This window comes from Cavia porcellus, unplaced genomic scaffold (assembly GCF_034190915.1).
Source record: "Cavia porcellus strain 051 isolate PalLab524CR breed Dunkin Hartley unplaced genomic scaffold, mCavPor4.1 scaffold_7, whole genome shotgun sequence".
Lineage (NCBI taxonomy): Eukaryota > Metazoa > Chordata > Mammalia > Rodentia > Caviidae > Cavia > Cavia porcellus.
The window spans coordinates 21447507-21464610 of record NW_026947490.1 but is presented as its reverse complement, the minus strand read 5'-3'; the positions used below and the strand labels follow the sequence as shown (position 1 = coordinate 21464610).

Sequence of the window (17104 nt, the reverse complement as noted above, 5' to 3'; positions counted from 1 at the left end):
TTTGTGTTTAACAGTCTTTACTTTCCAGGGAATGAGCTGCCACATAGATATATGTGTGTGCACATGCGTGTGTGTATGTGTATGTGTGTGTATATATATATATATATATATAAACATATATATATATATATATATATTTTTTTTTTTTTTTGGTTCTGGGGATTGAACTCATGACCTTTTCCTTGCCAGGCAGGCAATTATGGTGCTGAGCTAAATCCCTGCTATATGTATGTATATTTTTGGTGGTGAGTCAAGGGTTAAACCCAGGTTCTCACATACACTAAGCAAGTGCTCTACCTCTGAGCTACAGCTCCAGTCAAAAGCTATTATTTTTTTAAGCCCTGGGGATCAAACCAGGCCTTTGCTCATGCTAGGCTGATGCTGTACTATTGAGCTATATCCCAAAAGTTTTACAAAAATGCATGTAAAATTTGCCATAAGTGATACTTAACACTTACTATACTGTGTAGCTATTACTACTGTCTAGTTACAGAACATTTTTGTTTTGTTTTGGAGACAGAGTCTTGCTATTAACAAGCCAGTCTTAAACTCACCATGTAGCCCAGGCTGAACTTGTGGTGATCCTCCTGCCTTAGCCTCTCAAGGGACTAGAGGTGGGCACCATTACACCTAGTTTACAGATACTTTTATCGGCTCCCAAAGTAATCCTAGACTTACTCCTTTCCATCTCCCCAGTATCTTCCATCTGTGGCAACCACTAGGTTTGCCAACACTGGACATTTCATATAAATGGACTTGTATAACTTGTGACCTTTTCTCTCTGGCTTCTTTCATTTAGCATAATATCTTTAAGGCTAATCCATGTTCTAACTTCACTCATAAAAGAGCTTCATTCTTTTTTATGGCAAATTGTATAGGTGGTCCACAAATGTTTATCTGTTCATTGGCTGATGGATATTTGAGTTGTTTACACCTTCTGCCTGTCGTGAATAGTGCTAGTATGAACATATGTGTACAAACTTGTGTTTGAACAGCTGTTTCCATTTTTTTTTTGAAATTACTAAGGAATGCAGCCAGGACCTGTGCACTGAACTACAGTTCCAGCCCTTTTTAAAATAAATTTTTATATTGAGACAGACTTCTGCATTGCCCAAACTTGCGATCCTCCTCCTTGGCCTCCCAGAGGGTTGGGATTATAGGCATGCATCATTACACCTGGCCTATTTTCAATTTTTTGTAGGTATTTACAGTACCCAGGTGTGAAATTTCTGGGTTGTACTGCAGTTCTACATGTAAGTTATTGATGAACTGCCAAACTTCCACAGTGGCTCTATATTGATATTTTTTTTGGTACCGAGGATCGAACTCATGACCTCAAGCTTGCCAGGCAGTGCCTTATGCTGCTGAGCTAAATCCCTGGCTCTATATTGATTTTTAAAATAGAAAATAATTCACATGTTCAAGAACTACAATGATTTACAAGTTATATCATGTACAGGTACAGATTCCCTATGATGAATGTATATATCCTTATATATACCTAAAATGTACCAATAAACTTAATTTAAAAAAAAAAAAACTACAGTGGTTCAAAAAGTGTTGGGTTGTAAGTCTCTCCCACCTATCCCCCTTCTTACTCCTACAGTGGTCAAGGGCAATGTGGCTCAAGACCACTAGAACTCTCCAGAAGATTTTTTTACATCCTCCCAGAGTCTACTTTCAAAATATAAGTAAATGTGATTTTATTATTTTTGTTTCTTGTACAAAAAGTAGATTTACTCTCTGTTACCACTTCCTGAAAAGCTTTTCCATAGTAGAATTTAGGAAATATTTTCCTCTTTTTTCAGGAGGAGAGATGAGGGCTCACTGTGTTGTCCAGTCTAATCTTGAACTCTTGTGCTCAGGTGGTCCTTCTGCCTCAGCCTCCTGAGTGACTGGAGTGATAGGAGTATGCCGGCATGCCAGGCTTTTTATGACTGTGTAGTATTCCATTTATATTCAATTTCCTTAGTGTTGTTGCAGTTTATGTAAAGTTTCTCAGTGACCATTACTTGTGTTGTTCCATTTTTCTGCTATTATAAAGTCACACATTAGGAATCATAGATGATGGCTGTCACTTGGAACCCTGAACCTGGACTTGGAAGGGTTTAGACAGAAAGATAGTGAGTTAGGGAACAAGATACTGAAGGGTCCAGTCCTGGAGTTTTCTGTAACCTGGGGAAGGAGCTGGACTGGGGCTCAGAGTGGGCTCTTGGGCCCTGTCATCTGTTGTTTGAATTAGAGTCCTGACTTCTCTAAGAGGGACAACCTCTGCCTAAGCTCTGCCCTCTACTTCAGTTTCTCATTGAGTAAGTGGGGAAGAAAGTTGGGTCGACTCGTCTTCTCTGGCTCTGAGGTGGCCCAGGGAGTGAGGGGTCTTGGGGACCATGTCAGAAAGGATTCACATGCAAACTCCCTTTCTGCTGGCACAGGTCTCGATTGTCCGCAGTACAACCATCACCCTCACGCCTAGCCCTGAAACAGACGTGTCCTTGGTCTACCGTGGCTTCATCCACCCCCTGCTGCCAGGCGGGCCAGGCGGACCAGGTGCCGAGGATGTGACCGTGTGGGCTCGGGCTCAACGCCTACACGTGCTGGCCCGGATGGCCCGTGGCCCAGACACGGAGAACATGGTGAGGGAGCCTGGGACATCTGGGGCTGGATTTGGTGAATGCCGGTTGGGGATGTGGCACAGGGCATCTGAGGTGATGTGAAGGTTCAAGGGGAAGACTGGGGAGAAGCCAGAGGTGTGGGATGTGTCCTTAGAGCAACAGGAGAGCAGTGGGGGCTTCATAAGCCCCACTTGGTGAATTTTGACAATTTAGAAGAAAAGAGAGGTAGATTTGAGTCAGAAAGTCAGGCTCCCTCAAAAAGAGGGGGTGAGTCGGGGGGGTTTGGGAGTGACTTGGAGGTTTTTAAACCTTCTTAGGAGGAAGAGGGGTGTTAGGGGCTTGGGGGGCCTTAGGACGGAACATGAAGAGTTCTGAGGGCCCTGTCTGTCTTTACCCCAGGAGGAGGTGGGGCGCTGGGTGGCTCAGCAAGAGAAGGAGACGAGGAGGCTGCAGCGCCCTGGATCCGCTCGCCTCTTCCCACTGCCCGGGCGAGGCCACAAGTATGCAGTAGAGATCCAGGGACAGCTCAACGGCTCCGCAGGCCCTGGACACAGCGAGCTCACTTTGCTGTGGGATCGGACTGGCGTCCCAGGCGGCAGTGTGAGTGCCCAGCCTGGCCTCCAATCCTGCCTTCAGACTCAGGCCTTCTGAGCCCCAGGCCACAAACTAACTCCTTGACTCTTGCTGTTTGAGCTCTGGACCTCACCTTAACTCTCTATACACCAACCTCTGGCTCCAGATTCTGGATCTTTTCCAAATTCTTAGAGCCGGGCATGGTACACACCTGTAATCCCAGCACTTGGGAGGCTGAGGTACGAGGATCATTGCAAGTTCCAGACTAGCCTGGGCCACAAAGTGAGCTCGAGGCCGGCCTGAACTGCATAGCAATACGCTGTCTCAAAAAGACAAATTCTTATTTATCTTTCTTTCTACCTTCTGTCTGTCCATCCATCTCTTCATCCGTCCATCCACCCATCCATTCATCCATCCATCTATCCATCCATTTGTCTATCCATGTGTGGTGCTGGGGATGAAACCCAAGGCCTCCCATAGTTATTACCTTGGTACACAGACACTTTGGTTTGCAAACAGTTGTTGTGCAAACAAGTGTGTGGCAAAGTTTTGCTTCTGTTCTCAAACTCTGTCTTGGATGACAAACATGTCCATTTACTTCATGAAAAACATAGCCATTTTTCCCAAAGCCATAAAACAAATTAAGTTTGTAAACTGAGGCACCATTGTATGGTAGGCAAACACTGTCCCTGAGCGACTCTGTAGTGCTGATCCTGTATTCTGACCCTATCCGTATCTTCAGGTTCTGCTTGCCTGATCCCTGCTTTCTATACTTGACTCTAGTCTCCAAATTCACTGTAACCCTGGTTTTTGTGTTTTCTGATTTCTTAAATCCTGACTTGTTATGTGCTTAGCTTTCAATCTGGTCTCCAAACCCTAACCCTTAGCTTTAGTCACAGGCTCTTAGGTTCTGACCCCTGCTGCAGAGCCTGACTCCTGACCCTCTTGTGCCCCGCTTCCAGGAGATCTCCTTCTTCTTCCTGGAGCCCTACCGCTCCTCTGCCTGCGCCTCCTATTCCTCTTGCCTTGGCTGCCTGGCGGACCAGGGTTGTGGCTGGTGCCTGAGCAGTGCCACCTGCCACCTGCGCCAGGGTGGGGCCCACTGTGAGGACGATAGAGCAGGCGGGTCCCTGCTGGTGCTGGTGCCTGCACTCTGCCCACTCTGCGAGGAGCATCGTGACTGCCATGCCTGTACCCAGGTGCTTCCCAGGTCGTTGGGGTGGATGTGGGGCTGGGGTCTCAACATAAAGGCAGCCAGAACAGGTGACAGGAAGGGTCCCCCAGAACTGACAGGGCAGCCTTGGAGCTCTGATTGGGTGTGGAGGGTAGACAGTTAGGGCTGTTGTCCTGAGTCTGCAGGCAAGAACAGAAGGGGAGAGGAGGAAATAGGCCTGGAAAGACGGGTTTCCAGAGTCATAAAACATATCCTGGGAGTCAGGATATGCCCTCCTGCCACGCCCAGAAAATGCAATTGAGCCTCCTTCCCCAGAGGGCTGTTTCCCCTCTCAGGCAGCTGGAGTCCCAGAGTAGATTTCGAGGCCTGCCAGCTCCAGTGTGTCCTCTACTGCATCCCCTTCCCCTGAGAGGGTTTCTTCCCATGACTGGCGGGGAAGATGTAGCACTCCAGGATTTCATTCCCTACTCAGCTCAGAGAGAGCCTTTTGATTCCCACCCCACCCCACCTTGCAGCTCAGCAGAAATCTCCAAAGTGTGTTTTCCTTGGCCCCTGCTGGGTCTTGTGAAGGCTCCTGGTTGTCTGTCACTGAGGTTGGGAGGGAATGTGGCCTTTGCCTAACTCTGGGAGCCTCTGCACAAAGAAGGTTGGGAGCCACGCACGCAGAACACACATGTGCGCAGCTAAGCGGGAAAGTGCCTAGGCCGGCGGCTGTGGGGAAGATGTTCAGGGGCTGGACTGTGAAGGGTAGGCACTGGGGGCTGCTGGGAGTTGGGCTACACTGCGCTCTGACTCTTTGTCCAACCTCCCCCAGGACTCCTTCTGTGAGTGGCACCAGAGCGTCAGCCGCAAAGGGGATGCAGCATGCAGCCGGCGGGGCCGGGGACGGGGTGCCCTGAAGAGCCAGGAGGAGTGTCCCCCGCTCTGCAGCCAGTGAGCCTGACTGGGCCCAGGCATCGGGTGGTGCGTGGGCATGGGGTGAGGCTGGAGTGACAAGGCCTCTGCTCCCATGCCCAGGCGTCTGACCTGCGAGGACTGCCTGGCCAACTCCAGCCAGTGTGCCTGGTGCCAGTCCACCCACACCTGCTTCCTCTTCGCCGCCTACCTGGCCCGGTACCCGCATGGTGGCTGCCGTGGCTGGGATGACAGGTGCAGGCCTGGGGGCAGTACTCATGGGATAGGGGTGTCAGGCAGCTGAGGGGGCCAGGCTCTGATGCCCCGTGTACATACCTGTCCCTCCACAGTGTGCACTCTGAGCCACGATGCCGAAGCTGCAATGGCTTCCTGACTTGCCATGAGTGTCTGCAGAGCCACGAGTGTGGCTGGTGTGGCAACGAGGACAACCCCACCCTGGGACGGTGAGGGGCCAGCTGGCAGGGTTGGAGACGGGGTGCCCCCTCCTCAGTGATTCTGACAGCCTCTCTCTCTGTCCCTTTGTCCTGGCCCGGTCCCATTTCTCTTTCCTTTTCCTTGCTGTCTAATATCTCATTTTCTCCATTTCTCTCTTCTCCCCTCCACTTTCCCTGTGTATTTTCTCTTGCCTTTCTTTTATCCTTTTTTGCTTTTCTGTTTGTGTTTCTTCCCATCCTATATCTTTTTCTCTTCCCTGTATCTGTGTCATTGCCCCATCTGACCCCCCTAGGTGCCTGCAGGGAGACTTCTCGGGGCCCCTGGGTGGGGATAACTGCTCTCTGTGGATAGGCAAGGGCCTTGGGCTACCTGTGGCCCTCCCTGCCCGCTGGGCTTATGCCCGATGTCCAGATGTGGATGAATGTCGCCTGGGCCTCGCACGGTGTCATCCGAGGGCGAGCTGCCTGAACACACCTCTCAGCTATGAGTGCCAGTGCCAGCGAGGCTACCAGGGTGATGGCATTACACACTGCAATCGCACGTGAGTGAGGCAGGAGCGGCTGTGGATATCACCCCAGGGTGGGGGCTTGAGAGAGGGAGGAATCCATCATGATGCTGGGCTTCCTCTTAGGGAACCAACATCCCCACTTAGCCTCGGGTTTTTACCTTGCAGACTGGGACCTCATTTGGGTGGCAGATCCCCAAGGTGTGCTAGTTACCTTGGCGTGGGACACTCCCAGTCTGGGCCATAGTTTTCAGCGTTGCTGTGGAGATGGAGGAGAATCCAGTTGAAAGGGGATTTTCGCAGTGGTAATAGGTGGTTGCCATGGAGACAGACATTCTCATGTGACGGAGTTACTGTGGAGACAGGTTCACCCACACAGCCAAAAACCTGTGGCAACAGGCAGTCCCTTGTGATGGTGTTGCAGTGGATGGAGAGCAGGGGATGTTCTGGGCGTCTCTCACCTGCCCAGCTCTTTCCTCATTCCCACATGGTCCCTCAGGTGCCTGGAAGACTGTGGTCATGGTGTGTGCAGTGGCCCCCCAGACTTCACCTGCGTGTGTGAGCTGGGTTGGACATCTGACCTGCCCCCACCCACACCTGCCCCTGGACCCCCTGCACCCCGCTGCTCCCGAGACTGTGGCTGCAACTTCCATAGCCACTGCCACAAGCGGGGGCCTGGTTTCTGCGATGAGTGCCAGGGTGAGCAGCCCTTATCTTGAGTGCCAACAGTGGGCCTTGAGGGCCCACCCCCTTTTTGTGGTGGTGTGGAAATAGAAACCAGGGCCTCATCCATGATAGGCAAATAGCACATCCTGGCTCCCTCCTCTCTTGCTGGGGCTCGAGACTTCCTTGAGTGGGTTTCAGTCTGCCTTCCTGCAGCGCTGAGGTACCTACCTTCCCTTGCTCCGTTCCTTGCTCCTGAGCCAAACAGGTTTCATTGTCACCATCTCTGAGTGAGCCTTAGTTCCCCATTTTGGGACTTGTTCTTTTTCCCTAGTCTGGCCCTTGGTTTCACTCCCTAGAAGCAGCAGGGGTTGGGGTGAGGATCAGGGGTCAGATGAACCAGTTGGACCATCCTGTCCTCGCCCCGACCTTGTGTCCCACTTGCTGGGGCCTCTACAGATTGGACATGGGGGGAGCACTGTGAACGGTGCCGGCCTGGCAGCTACGGCAACGCCACGGGCTCAGGTGGCTGCAGACCCTGTCAATGCAACGGGCATGGGGACCCACGCCATGGCCACTGTGACAACCTCAGCGGGCTGTGCTTCTGTCAGGACCACACTGAGGGTGCTCATTGCCAGCTCTGCTCCCCAGGCTACTACGGGGATCCACGGTGAGCCAAAGGGCCTATAGGGCTCAGTCGGGTGGGCTTAGGGACATGGTGGGCTGGGGCAGGACTGGTCTAACACTGGTTCTCCATCTCCCCAGGGCCGGTGGCTCCTGTTTCCGGGAGTGTGGGGGTCGTGCCCTCCTCACCAACGTATCCTCAGTGGCTCTGGGGTCCCGCCGGTTTGGAGGTCTGCTGCCTCCAGGTGGTGGGGCGGCCAGAGCCGGGCCTGGCCTGTCCTATTGTGTATGGGTTGTGTCAGCCACTGAGGAGCTACAGCCTTGTGCTCCTGGGACCCTCTGTCCCCCACTCACCCTTACCTTCTCCCCTGACAGCAGCACCCCCTGCACGGTGAGCACTGAAGGGTCTAGGGTTCAGGCTTACAAGCCAGAGCTATGTCCCTCCACCCCCGATCTGGATTTCCAGACAGGCTCTGACCTTCATGTCTCTTTTTTTCAGCCTTCAGACCCCGAAGTCTATTCTCAAGCTGTCCAGCAATTTCCCACTTTATTTCCTAATTCCTGAATGTCCATCCCCCATTCTCCAGGCTCTCAAACTCCCCTTCCCTGGACCAGGGATAGTAACTTCTTCTACCCGGTGTGTCAGGTGATTGGTGGTGGCTGTCAGGGGCTGTGTATTGAGATAAAGGCTCAATGCAAGAGTGCCCAATTGATTAGCCATGTCTTCTTTGAACACAGGAAGGAAACTGGTGGCTTGACAGTCTGCCCAGTCTCAGCCCTAAAAGGCCTCTTCCCAGACCCTAGGCACCCCTCTTTCTTGTCTGCATCTCCCTCTAACCTTTGACTCTATTCCCTTTCAGTTGAGCTATGTCCTGGCCTTTGATGGATTCCCACGCTTCCTGGACACTGGTGTTGTCCAGTCAGACCGGAGCCTCATAGCTGCCTTCTGTGGCCAGCGGCGGGACAGGCCCCTCACCGTGCAGGCCCTGTCTGGTATGAGAGCTGGGAGCAGTAGGACTTCTGTCCTGGCTTTGTATCCCGTGGCCCTGCACTTGTAATCTGCTTGGGTTGGGGACCCAGGTTCTAGCCAAGGGTGCCATAGGCTTGCTGGGTGACGCAATCCCTCGTGGGGATGATGCAGTTGCTGTCTTGTCTCTGGGCTTTCAGTTTCCTCAGCTGAGAGGAAAATGGAATTTTACTAACTGGGCTGACTCTGGAGAGAAAAGGCATACAGGGCACGCCTCTGATGTATGTAGAATGTGAGAGTCCTTTACTGTCTGTCAGGTGTAGTGGTTTTCATTCACGGATGGTTTTGTCCCCCAGGGGACATTTGGTGATGCGATTAGGGGTGTGACTGGGATGGATTGTGCACACAACAGATGAGGCTATGAATTCTACGTCACACAGGACAGACTCCACAACAGAGCTGCTTCCCCTAACACCCCAACATGAGTAGCACTGAGAGGTTGAAAAACCCTTATGAGTAGATGGAGAGGGGTGGAAAGGCAGTGAAAGGGCCAGAGTTTGGAAATGCTTTTCTTCTTATTGCGAATCAGAGCACTGCAGCTGGAGAGGAAGGGGTAGATCGTAACTGGCCTGCTGGAGACTGCTTGAATGCCAGACCCACAGTGAGCCCCTAGAACTGAAGGGCCTTGGCAACAGTCACTCAGCTGATGTTTCCTGAGTGCCCACACTGAGCTGGCCTTAGCAGACACTGGAGTATAGCAGTGAACAAGTGACAAAGGCACTGCCCACAGGCACTCAGGGAGGTGAGGGGGCAGGGAACAAAGCAGTAGACTTTGAAGAGCTACTCTTCTACAGAGGCAGCAGGTTGGAGCTGGCCCCTGGCCTTGCTTGGAGGCAAGGTCGGGGGGACTGGGGAGGCCTTCTTTGCAAAGGTGAATCTGGCTGCGGGCAGAAAGCTGGAGGCATTGGGAGAGCTGCTTTTCAGGCCTGGAAGTAGAGATGTCAGAGCACTGAGAGCAGCAAGGAGGGGCCCAGCCCAAGTTGGGGTGCACAGGATAAGGTAAAATTGGGAGTCTGTAGGACCCTTTCAATTACTGAAGGGAACTTTTGTTAAGAAAAACACAATGTTACTGAGGTGTATTTAAAATATCATAAAGTGTCATAATGAATTTCTGTTCTGCCACCCACAAACCTGCTCATCTTTCTAAGGAAAGTTGGTCTTATATAAGAGCTGTGGGAGCTGGGAAGGTTTGGGGCTTGCCCTGGATGGGGTCAAGTTTATGCTTTTAAGGATCACATGGGCTGCTTGGAGGTAGTACAGGCAGCCCGGAAGACAGTGGGGAGATGGTGCTGGTGTCCAGGACATGGGAATAGTGCCTTGGGTAGCAGCCAAAGAGATGGCAACTGGTGGGTGAATGAGAGAGATTTTGGCTGTCTGTCTCTCTGTCTTTTTGTCTTCCGTGTAGCTCTTTATTTGCTTATGTTTATGATGCTGAGTGTTGAACCTAGAGCCTTGGGCATGCTGAGCATGTGCTCTTCCACCAGGCTACAGTCCCAAACCTGAGATTTAGCCTTTAAAATGAGTGGAGTCAGATATGGTGTGCCCACCTGTAATCCTAGCACTTGAGAGGCTGAGGCAGGAGAATCACCACAAGTGCAGGACCAGCGTGGGCTACATAGTGAGTTCAAAGACAGCCTGGACTACATAGCAAGACCTTATTTCAAAAAAGTAAAATAAACTTGATGAGTTGGTGAAGGGAGGGCTGTGCTGAATGGTTCATCACAGCAATGATTTTAAGTGACTGGGCTGCTCCCCTTCCCGATGACCCTGGGTTTCCTCCAGCTATAGGGTAGAGCAGTGGCTGGGAAGAGACACTGGCCTCTCTCCCCACAGGACTGCTTGTGCTACACTGGGAGGCCAATGGCTCCTCATCCTGGGGCTTCAACGCCTCAGTGGGCTCTGCCCGCTGTGGGTCAGGGGGTCCTGGGAGCTGCCCTGTGCCCCAGGAGTGTGTGCCCCAGGATGGGGCTGCAGGCGCTGGGCTCTGTCGGTGTCCCCAGGGCTGGGCTGGCCCACACTGCCGAATGGCTCTGTGTCCTGAGAACTGCAACGCCCACACTGGTGCTGGGATTTGTAACCAGGTACTAGGGGATGGGACCAGCCAGGTGGGAATGGGGGGTGATTAGGGCACCTCTGAACCTCCTTCTCTTGCCCCCAGAGCCAAGGTGTGTGCATCTGTGCTGAGGGATTTGGGGGCTTGGACTGTGCCACAAAGCTGGATGGTGGCCAGCTGGTCTGGGAGACCCTCATGGATAGCCGTCTCTCCTCTGTGAGTTGTGCCACATCTGTCCTGTGGACCATTTCCCCGCCTCCACTCTGGGGACCACCTGTAAACCCTTTGCCCATGCCTGACACTTTGTCATGACCTTGTCCTGACCCCCGGCACCCCTGCCATCACTCAGGACACTGCTAGCCGCTTCCTGCACCGCCTGGGTCACACTATGGTAGAGGGACCGGATGCCACCTTATGGATGTTTGGGGGCCTGGGTCTGCCCCAGGGGCTGCTGGGAAACCTGTATAGGTAAGGAGTGAGTATCCCCTCCTTGGGGTGAGGGGATACTTGAATGACCAAAGGTTACCTCAGGGGCTGCTGAGATGTCTGTCATACCCAAAAATCACTTCTGGGGATGCAGAAAGGCTTCTAAGGTGAGGGACACTTGTCACCAGAGGCTTACCAGTGGCTACTCAGGCCTAGGGTACTATTTGGGTGGTGCAGCTCCAAGGGTAAGATGAGTGTCATAGGAAGGTTACCCTAAGAATGCTGGGACATCTGTCGCAGTCACTTTAAGGTTGCTGAAACGACTGTACATTAGGGCCGCTTTTTTTGTACCTTGGCCCCAGGTACTCAGTGAGTGAGCGGCGGTGGACACAGATGCTGGCAGGAGCTGAGGATGGGGGCCCAGGCCCGTCACCCCGCTCCTTCCATGCAGCTGCCTATGTTCCTGCTGGACGTGGTGCCATGTATCTGCTTGGGGGACTCACAGCCGGGGGAGTCACCCGTGATTTCTGGGTCCTTAACCTTACCACCCTGCAGTGGCGGCAGGAGAAGGTGACTATCTACGCCCAGCCCTATCCCCATGCCAGGTCTGGCAGGGATGGCCCCAGAAGCTCCTGCAGGTTCCCCACTAAGGGAGACAGTATCTTCCAGGTTCCAACAGAAGTCCCAGCATTGGATTTCACTGGTCATCCTGAGTCACGCTATAGTCCCAGCACAGTCCCTGGCCAAAGGCCTGTGCTTCTGTGCTTGGCCTGCCTTGGACACAGTGAGAGCACAAACCAGAGTTGACTGAGAAACAGCAGGGTTGGTTGAGCCTGAGAAAGGGTTGTGGAGGAGGCAGAACTGACCAGAGCCCTTGCTAGTCGGAAGGTGGGCGTTTGACAAGCCACACAGAGCACATGGCCTCCTTAGCAGTTCAGAGGGGATCGTGGGTCTAGGTCTTGCTTTAACCTACAGGTGTCCTCAACCTCTCGCTCCTCAGTTACCTTGGCCCTCCATTCTTCAGGTCCCTCAGTCCGTGGAGTTGCCATCAGTTGCTGGCCACACCCTTACTGCCCGCCGAGGCCTGTCTCTCATTCTGGTGGGTGGTTACTCCCCCGAAAATGGCTTCAACCAGCAATTGCTTGAGTACCAGCTGGCGACTGGCACCTGGCTGTCGGGAGCCCAGAGCGGGACACCCCCAACAGGTGGGAGCAGGAGCTGTCCGGCTTCATGTATGTCCTTTGTCCCCTCCCATACTGTATTCATTTTCTGCTGCACTTATTACCATCTTGTCATCCCCTGACTCTACGCAGATTTTCAGGGAGCCATCTCTGGTGATGTTCAGTTTCTCTACCCCAGGCTCCATGATGCCCATCTCCTGCCCGGTGTGGCCACTGTCTCCCTCTCTGGTGTTCTCAACTCTTGGGCCCCATGCAATTCTTTTTTTTTGGCGGGGAGTACCGGGGATTGAACTCATGACCTTGCACTTGCCAGGCAGGTGCCCCATGCAACTCTTATCTTTTCTCCATGCTTCGATTGACTGTCTTGACATTGTATCATTCTGTCTCCCGTCAGCTTGTTGTAACTTTCCAGCCCTTGATTCTGTCTTCCCTTCCCCTGAGTCACTAATGAATCTTTAGCACCTGGAAGGAGGTGTTTGGAAGGACTTCTGGGTCTCTGGCCTTAGGGCCCGGTGAAGTGGTAGTGTGGTCACTGAGGAGGGGAACCTGGGAGGTTGGCGGGGGGACATTGTGGGTTGTCAGCCCTTTCCTGTCATCTCTGTGGTTGTTCTGCTCCTGTCCAGGTCTCTATGGGCATTCTGCAGTGTACCACGAGGCTACCGACTCTCTCTATGTATTTGGTGGCTTCCGCTTTCACGTGGAGCTGGCAGCCCCGTCACCAGAGCTCTATTCCCTGCACTGTCCTGACCGCACCTGGAGCCTGCTGGCCCCCTCTCAGGGAGCAAAGGTCAGAAAAAGTGGTCCAGACAGATGGCTGTAGACAGGAAGGAAAAAAAAAAAAGCCACAGGAAGGAAGTGTCCCCTGCACCTATACTCCATGGATTGGTTCCCTCCTGAGTTCCTCCTGCCTGCCCTCCTTTGCTGTTCCCAGCACTGAACCATGACATGCCCTGCTCTCTTCTTTCCATTCCTGATTGGAAGGCAGGAATCCTCAGTCACGGGTCAGAGGCATGGGCCCGCCTAGCTCTGCCCTAACTCTTGGCGTGGCCGGGCAGGTCCCTTTCCCTCACCAGCACGCTATCTATAAAAACAGGACCGAGGCTCCTTGCGTCACCTGCCTTACAATGCCAAGGAGACAGGGTGAGAGCACAGGGAAGCCACCTGTGCTGGTGGGGACATTGTATATGTGTGTTGTACACATGCATTCAGAAGCCCCTCTTGGGGAGAGGGAGACCACAGAAGGTACCTCAGAAGCCTCACCCCCCAGCCCACCTGCAGGAATCATAGAGGAATAGGGTTTCCATCTGGAGTCTGGGCCAAGTGCTTGGAGAGCAACATAGGTTGTGGGGCCTCCAGGGATTCAGGGAAAAGGAGAGAGCTCCCTGGGTTGCTCTGAGGGATCCAGGAGGTACAAGAGGAAGAGAGTGAGATTAAGGAGGATAAGGACTGGATGAGCTAGATGGATGGGCACGAAGGGAAATTGAAGGGTGCAGGTGGACTGGGAGGATGCATATGGGACAAGGGAGTGGACTCTGACAGCCCTTCCCTGCTTGGTGTCTCCCTGACAGCCCCGTCCGCGACTTTTCCATGCCTCAGCCTTGCTAGGGGACACCATGGTGGTCCTTGGAGGGCGCTCGGACCCTGATGAGTTCAGCAGCGATGTTCTGCTCTACCAGGTCAACTGCAACAGCTGGCTCCTGCCTGACCTCACCCGTAAGTTCCCCTCGCTCTCCTTGGAAGGCTGAGGGACAACCTGGGGAGCCTCATATCTATTCTGGGACCCCTACTCATTAGAAGGCACTCAGGCCAAGCACGTGCTTGTAATCCCAGCACTCTGGGAGACTAAGGCAGGAAGATCACAAGTTTGAGTCCAGCCTGGGCAACTTAGCAATTTAGTGAGACCTGTCTCAAAATAAAGTTTAAGAAAAAAGGAGTAGGGTGAGGTGGGGTTGGGTGGGCTGTAGTTCAATGCAAAGGTTCCATCCCAGGACCCTCACCCACCCACCCACACAGTTAAGGCTCCTTGTACTCAGCAGCAAAGCTCCTGTCTCCTCTGTATTTTCTTTCTTTTTTGGTACCAGAGATCGAATTCATGAACTCACACTTGCCAGGCAGGTGCTTGTGCCACTGAGCTAAGTCCCCAGCCCTCTTCTGTATTTTGTAAAGACCATTGAGAGACCCTTTTTCCTTCATTTTACTTTGAAAATTTTATTTTTATTCTGGTTATAAAAGTAATATTTATTATATACAAATTATAGGATGAGAAAGAAAAAAAAGCCATAATCCTCTCTAGAGACAGCCCCTTTGTGTGCAGGGGTTTTCTTTCCATGCTCTGCTATTCATAGGTTAGAAGTGGGCTTAGATCTCACCTTTATTTATTTTTTTTGCAGTGCCTGGCATGGAGCCCAGGGCTTTGTATATTTTAGATGTGCTCTTCTGCTGAGCTATGACCCCAGCCCACATCTTGTGCTTTTATTTCACTTAGTGTTATGGTTACGTTTGTATTTTTGGGCCTGTCTTCTTTCTCTTTTTTTCTTCTCTGATTCTCTCTCTCTCTTTTTTTTTCCATAATCTACCTTTCCTATGATCTGTGTCTCCCTTATTTTTTTGAGACTTTAAAAAACTGATGTGGGGGCTGGAGATTTAACTCAGCGGCATAAGCGCCTGCCTTGCAAGCAGGCAGTCGTGAGTTCGATCCCCAGTACCCATAAAAAGGAAAAAGACAAAAAAAAAAAAAAAAAAAAACTGATGTAAAATTCACGTGACATAAAATTTTGAAATGATCTATAGGCATGAGTGTGTAGCCTAGTTGTAGAGGGGTTGCCTAGCCTATATAAAGCCTCAAGTTACAGCCCCAGCACTGCAAAAATAAATACATTTTAAAAAATGATCAACTTAGTGACCATTAGAGCCCTTAAAATGTTGTGTGGTTACCACCTCCATCCTGTTCCAAAACATTTGTCTCTGTTTTTTTTTTGTTGTTGTTGTTTGTTTTGTTTTTTGTGGTGGTGAGGATTGAACTCAGGGTTTCACATATGCTAGGCAAGTACTGTATGACTACATTCCTAGCCTAGCCCTTTAAAAAAATTTATTTTGAGACAGAGTCTTACTGAGTTGCCCAGGCTGGCCTTGAACTCATGATTCCCCTGGCTTAGCCTCCTGGAGTTGCTGGGGTTCCAGTAGGCACCACTGTTTTGGCTTGTCTTTGTTCTTATTCCCCACTTTCTGTTCTTTTGTTCTCTGTCTGCTGTTCTCTTCCTGTCTTTTGCTGTCTGATTCTCAGGTTCATTTGTCTGTATCTGTCTCCTCCCTGCCTTCCTGTGTCTGTCCTCCTGTCTTTGTCACCTCTCAGAGACCGTCCTGACTGGCTTCTTTGTATAGGTCTCCTCCCTATATCTCCTGTTCTGCCTCTCTGACCACCCCATCTTTCTTCAGGTTCGGCCTCTGTGGGATCTCCAATGGAAGAGTCTGTGGCCCATGCAGTGGCAGCAGTGGGGAGCCGCCTATACATCTCTGGGGGCTTTGGGGGTGTGGCTCTGGGCCGCCTACTGGCACTGACCTTGCCCCCTGACCCTTGCCGCCTGTTACCCTCACCTGAAGCTTGTAACCAGTCTGGGGCCTGCACCTGGTGCCATGGAGCCTGCCTTTCAGGGGACCAGGCCCACAGGTAACCATGTGACTGGCAGGTCATTGCAGGCAGTAGTGGTGCTCTTGGGGGACAGCAGGGCTGGGAGGAGACACGTGGGAAAGTGAGTGAATCATCACAGATGAAGTGGCTGGGGGCAGCTATACTGGGGAGCCCTGCTTGTGGGTTAGGATCTGTTTCTGGAGGAGCTGGGTCTGGACTGGGCCCTGAATAACTCATGGTATCATTTAGACCAGCATTTAGACCAGCCTCCAAGGGGCGAGGGGCAAGTCTCTGAGGATTGTAAGTCTGTCCCCCAATCTTTTGAGTTTTCCTATGATCCTGCCAAGAGACCCCTATGTTTGCCTAAGATATCCAGCCCATGAAGTGGCACACAGGGAGCCCCATGCTGCATAGGAGGAGGGAAAGGTAGCCAGTCTCATCCTGGAACATGTCCTGTAGGACCCAGCTCTGAGTTCTTTCCTTCTCCCTTGGGTTGGATAAGGTTAGAGCCAACAATGTCCTACTCACTGCTTGGTACTGCTGTCTCCCAGAAGCAACAACCTACCAGCCACCACTTCTTTACCCTTCAGTGTTTGGTGACACTGGGCAAGCCAACAGGACTGTGGTGAATGTTTACCAAACTGACTAGCAGAGACATGGGCTAGGTCTTATGTAATTTGGGTTTTTTTTCTGCTTAAACAGGCAGTCTATTAGATAATTAAATGATTCAAGAAGTGGAGAATTTTGACACCATTTTTTGAAACCCACATAAACTGACAGAAGCCAGGTTCTGATGAATGCAAAGGAAACAAGCTTTGTTGAACACATCCCAAGGGACTAGGGGGAAATGTTGTAAAATAAGATTCGCCCCCTGAGAACTTCTGAAAGGCTATTGGTTCAGGGTGGTGCTGTCATCTGTACCATGTGCTGTCTCTTAGAATAAATGTCTTACAACAAATGTGATGATGGAGCAGCAGGTTGGAGTAAGATATTACCTGGAAAATGCTGATCACGGGGGCTGGGGATTTAGCCCAGTGGCATAAGCGCCTGCTTTGCAAGCGCATGGTCGTGAGTTCTATCCCTGGTACCAATTAAAAAAGAATAAAGCAAAAGTTAATCTTTAAAAAAAAATGCTGATCACTAAATGTGGCCACCAAAAATAAGACCAATAAATGGTGATCACTTGTTACCATCATTACCAAAATCCACAGGAGGAGCATGCCCAACCAATTACACTAAGAAGAGACTAACACACCCCAGGCAGCCCTGCCCTCTGAGTCCCTTCTTG

General features: G+C 51.6%; 1 protein-coding gene across 1 annotated transcript in view; it reads left to right on the top strand.

The window, feature by feature from the left end:
* The window catches only part of Megf8 (multiple EGF like domains 8), a 43040-nt gene that overhangs the window by 13119 nt on the left and 12817 nt on the right, over positions 1-17104 (top strand). The window contains exons 13-31 of the mRNA XM_003464538.4: positions 2433-2633; positions 3012-3212; positions 4148-4384; positions 5174-5292; positions 5377-5508; positions 5604-5717; positions 6002-6250; positions 6714-6913; positions 7337-7547; positions 7643-7892; positions 8362-8494; positions 10362-10609; positions 10687-10797; positions 10931-11049; positions 11370-11577; positions 12032-12212; positions 12812-12975; positions 13757-13901; positions 15624-15855. Coding sequence (XP_003464586.1) covers positions 2433-2633; positions 3012-3212; positions 4148-4384; positions 5174-5292; positions 5377-5508; positions 5604-5717; positions 6002-6250; positions 6714-6913; positions 7337-7547; positions 7643-7892; positions 8362-8494; positions 10362-10609; positions 10687-10797; positions 10931-11049; positions 11370-11577; positions 12032-12212; positions 12812-12975; positions 13757-13901; positions 15624-15855 — 3455 coding nt within the window. The remainder of the gene's footprint in view (positions 1-2432; positions 2634-3011; positions 3213-4147; positions 4385-5173; positions 5293-5376; positions 5509-5603; positions 5718-6001; positions 6251-6713; positions 6914-7336; positions 7548-7642; positions 7893-8361; positions 8495-10361; positions 10610-10686; positions 10798-10930; positions 11050-11369; positions 11578-12031; positions 12213-12811; positions 12976-13756; positions 13902-15623; positions 15856-17104) is intronic.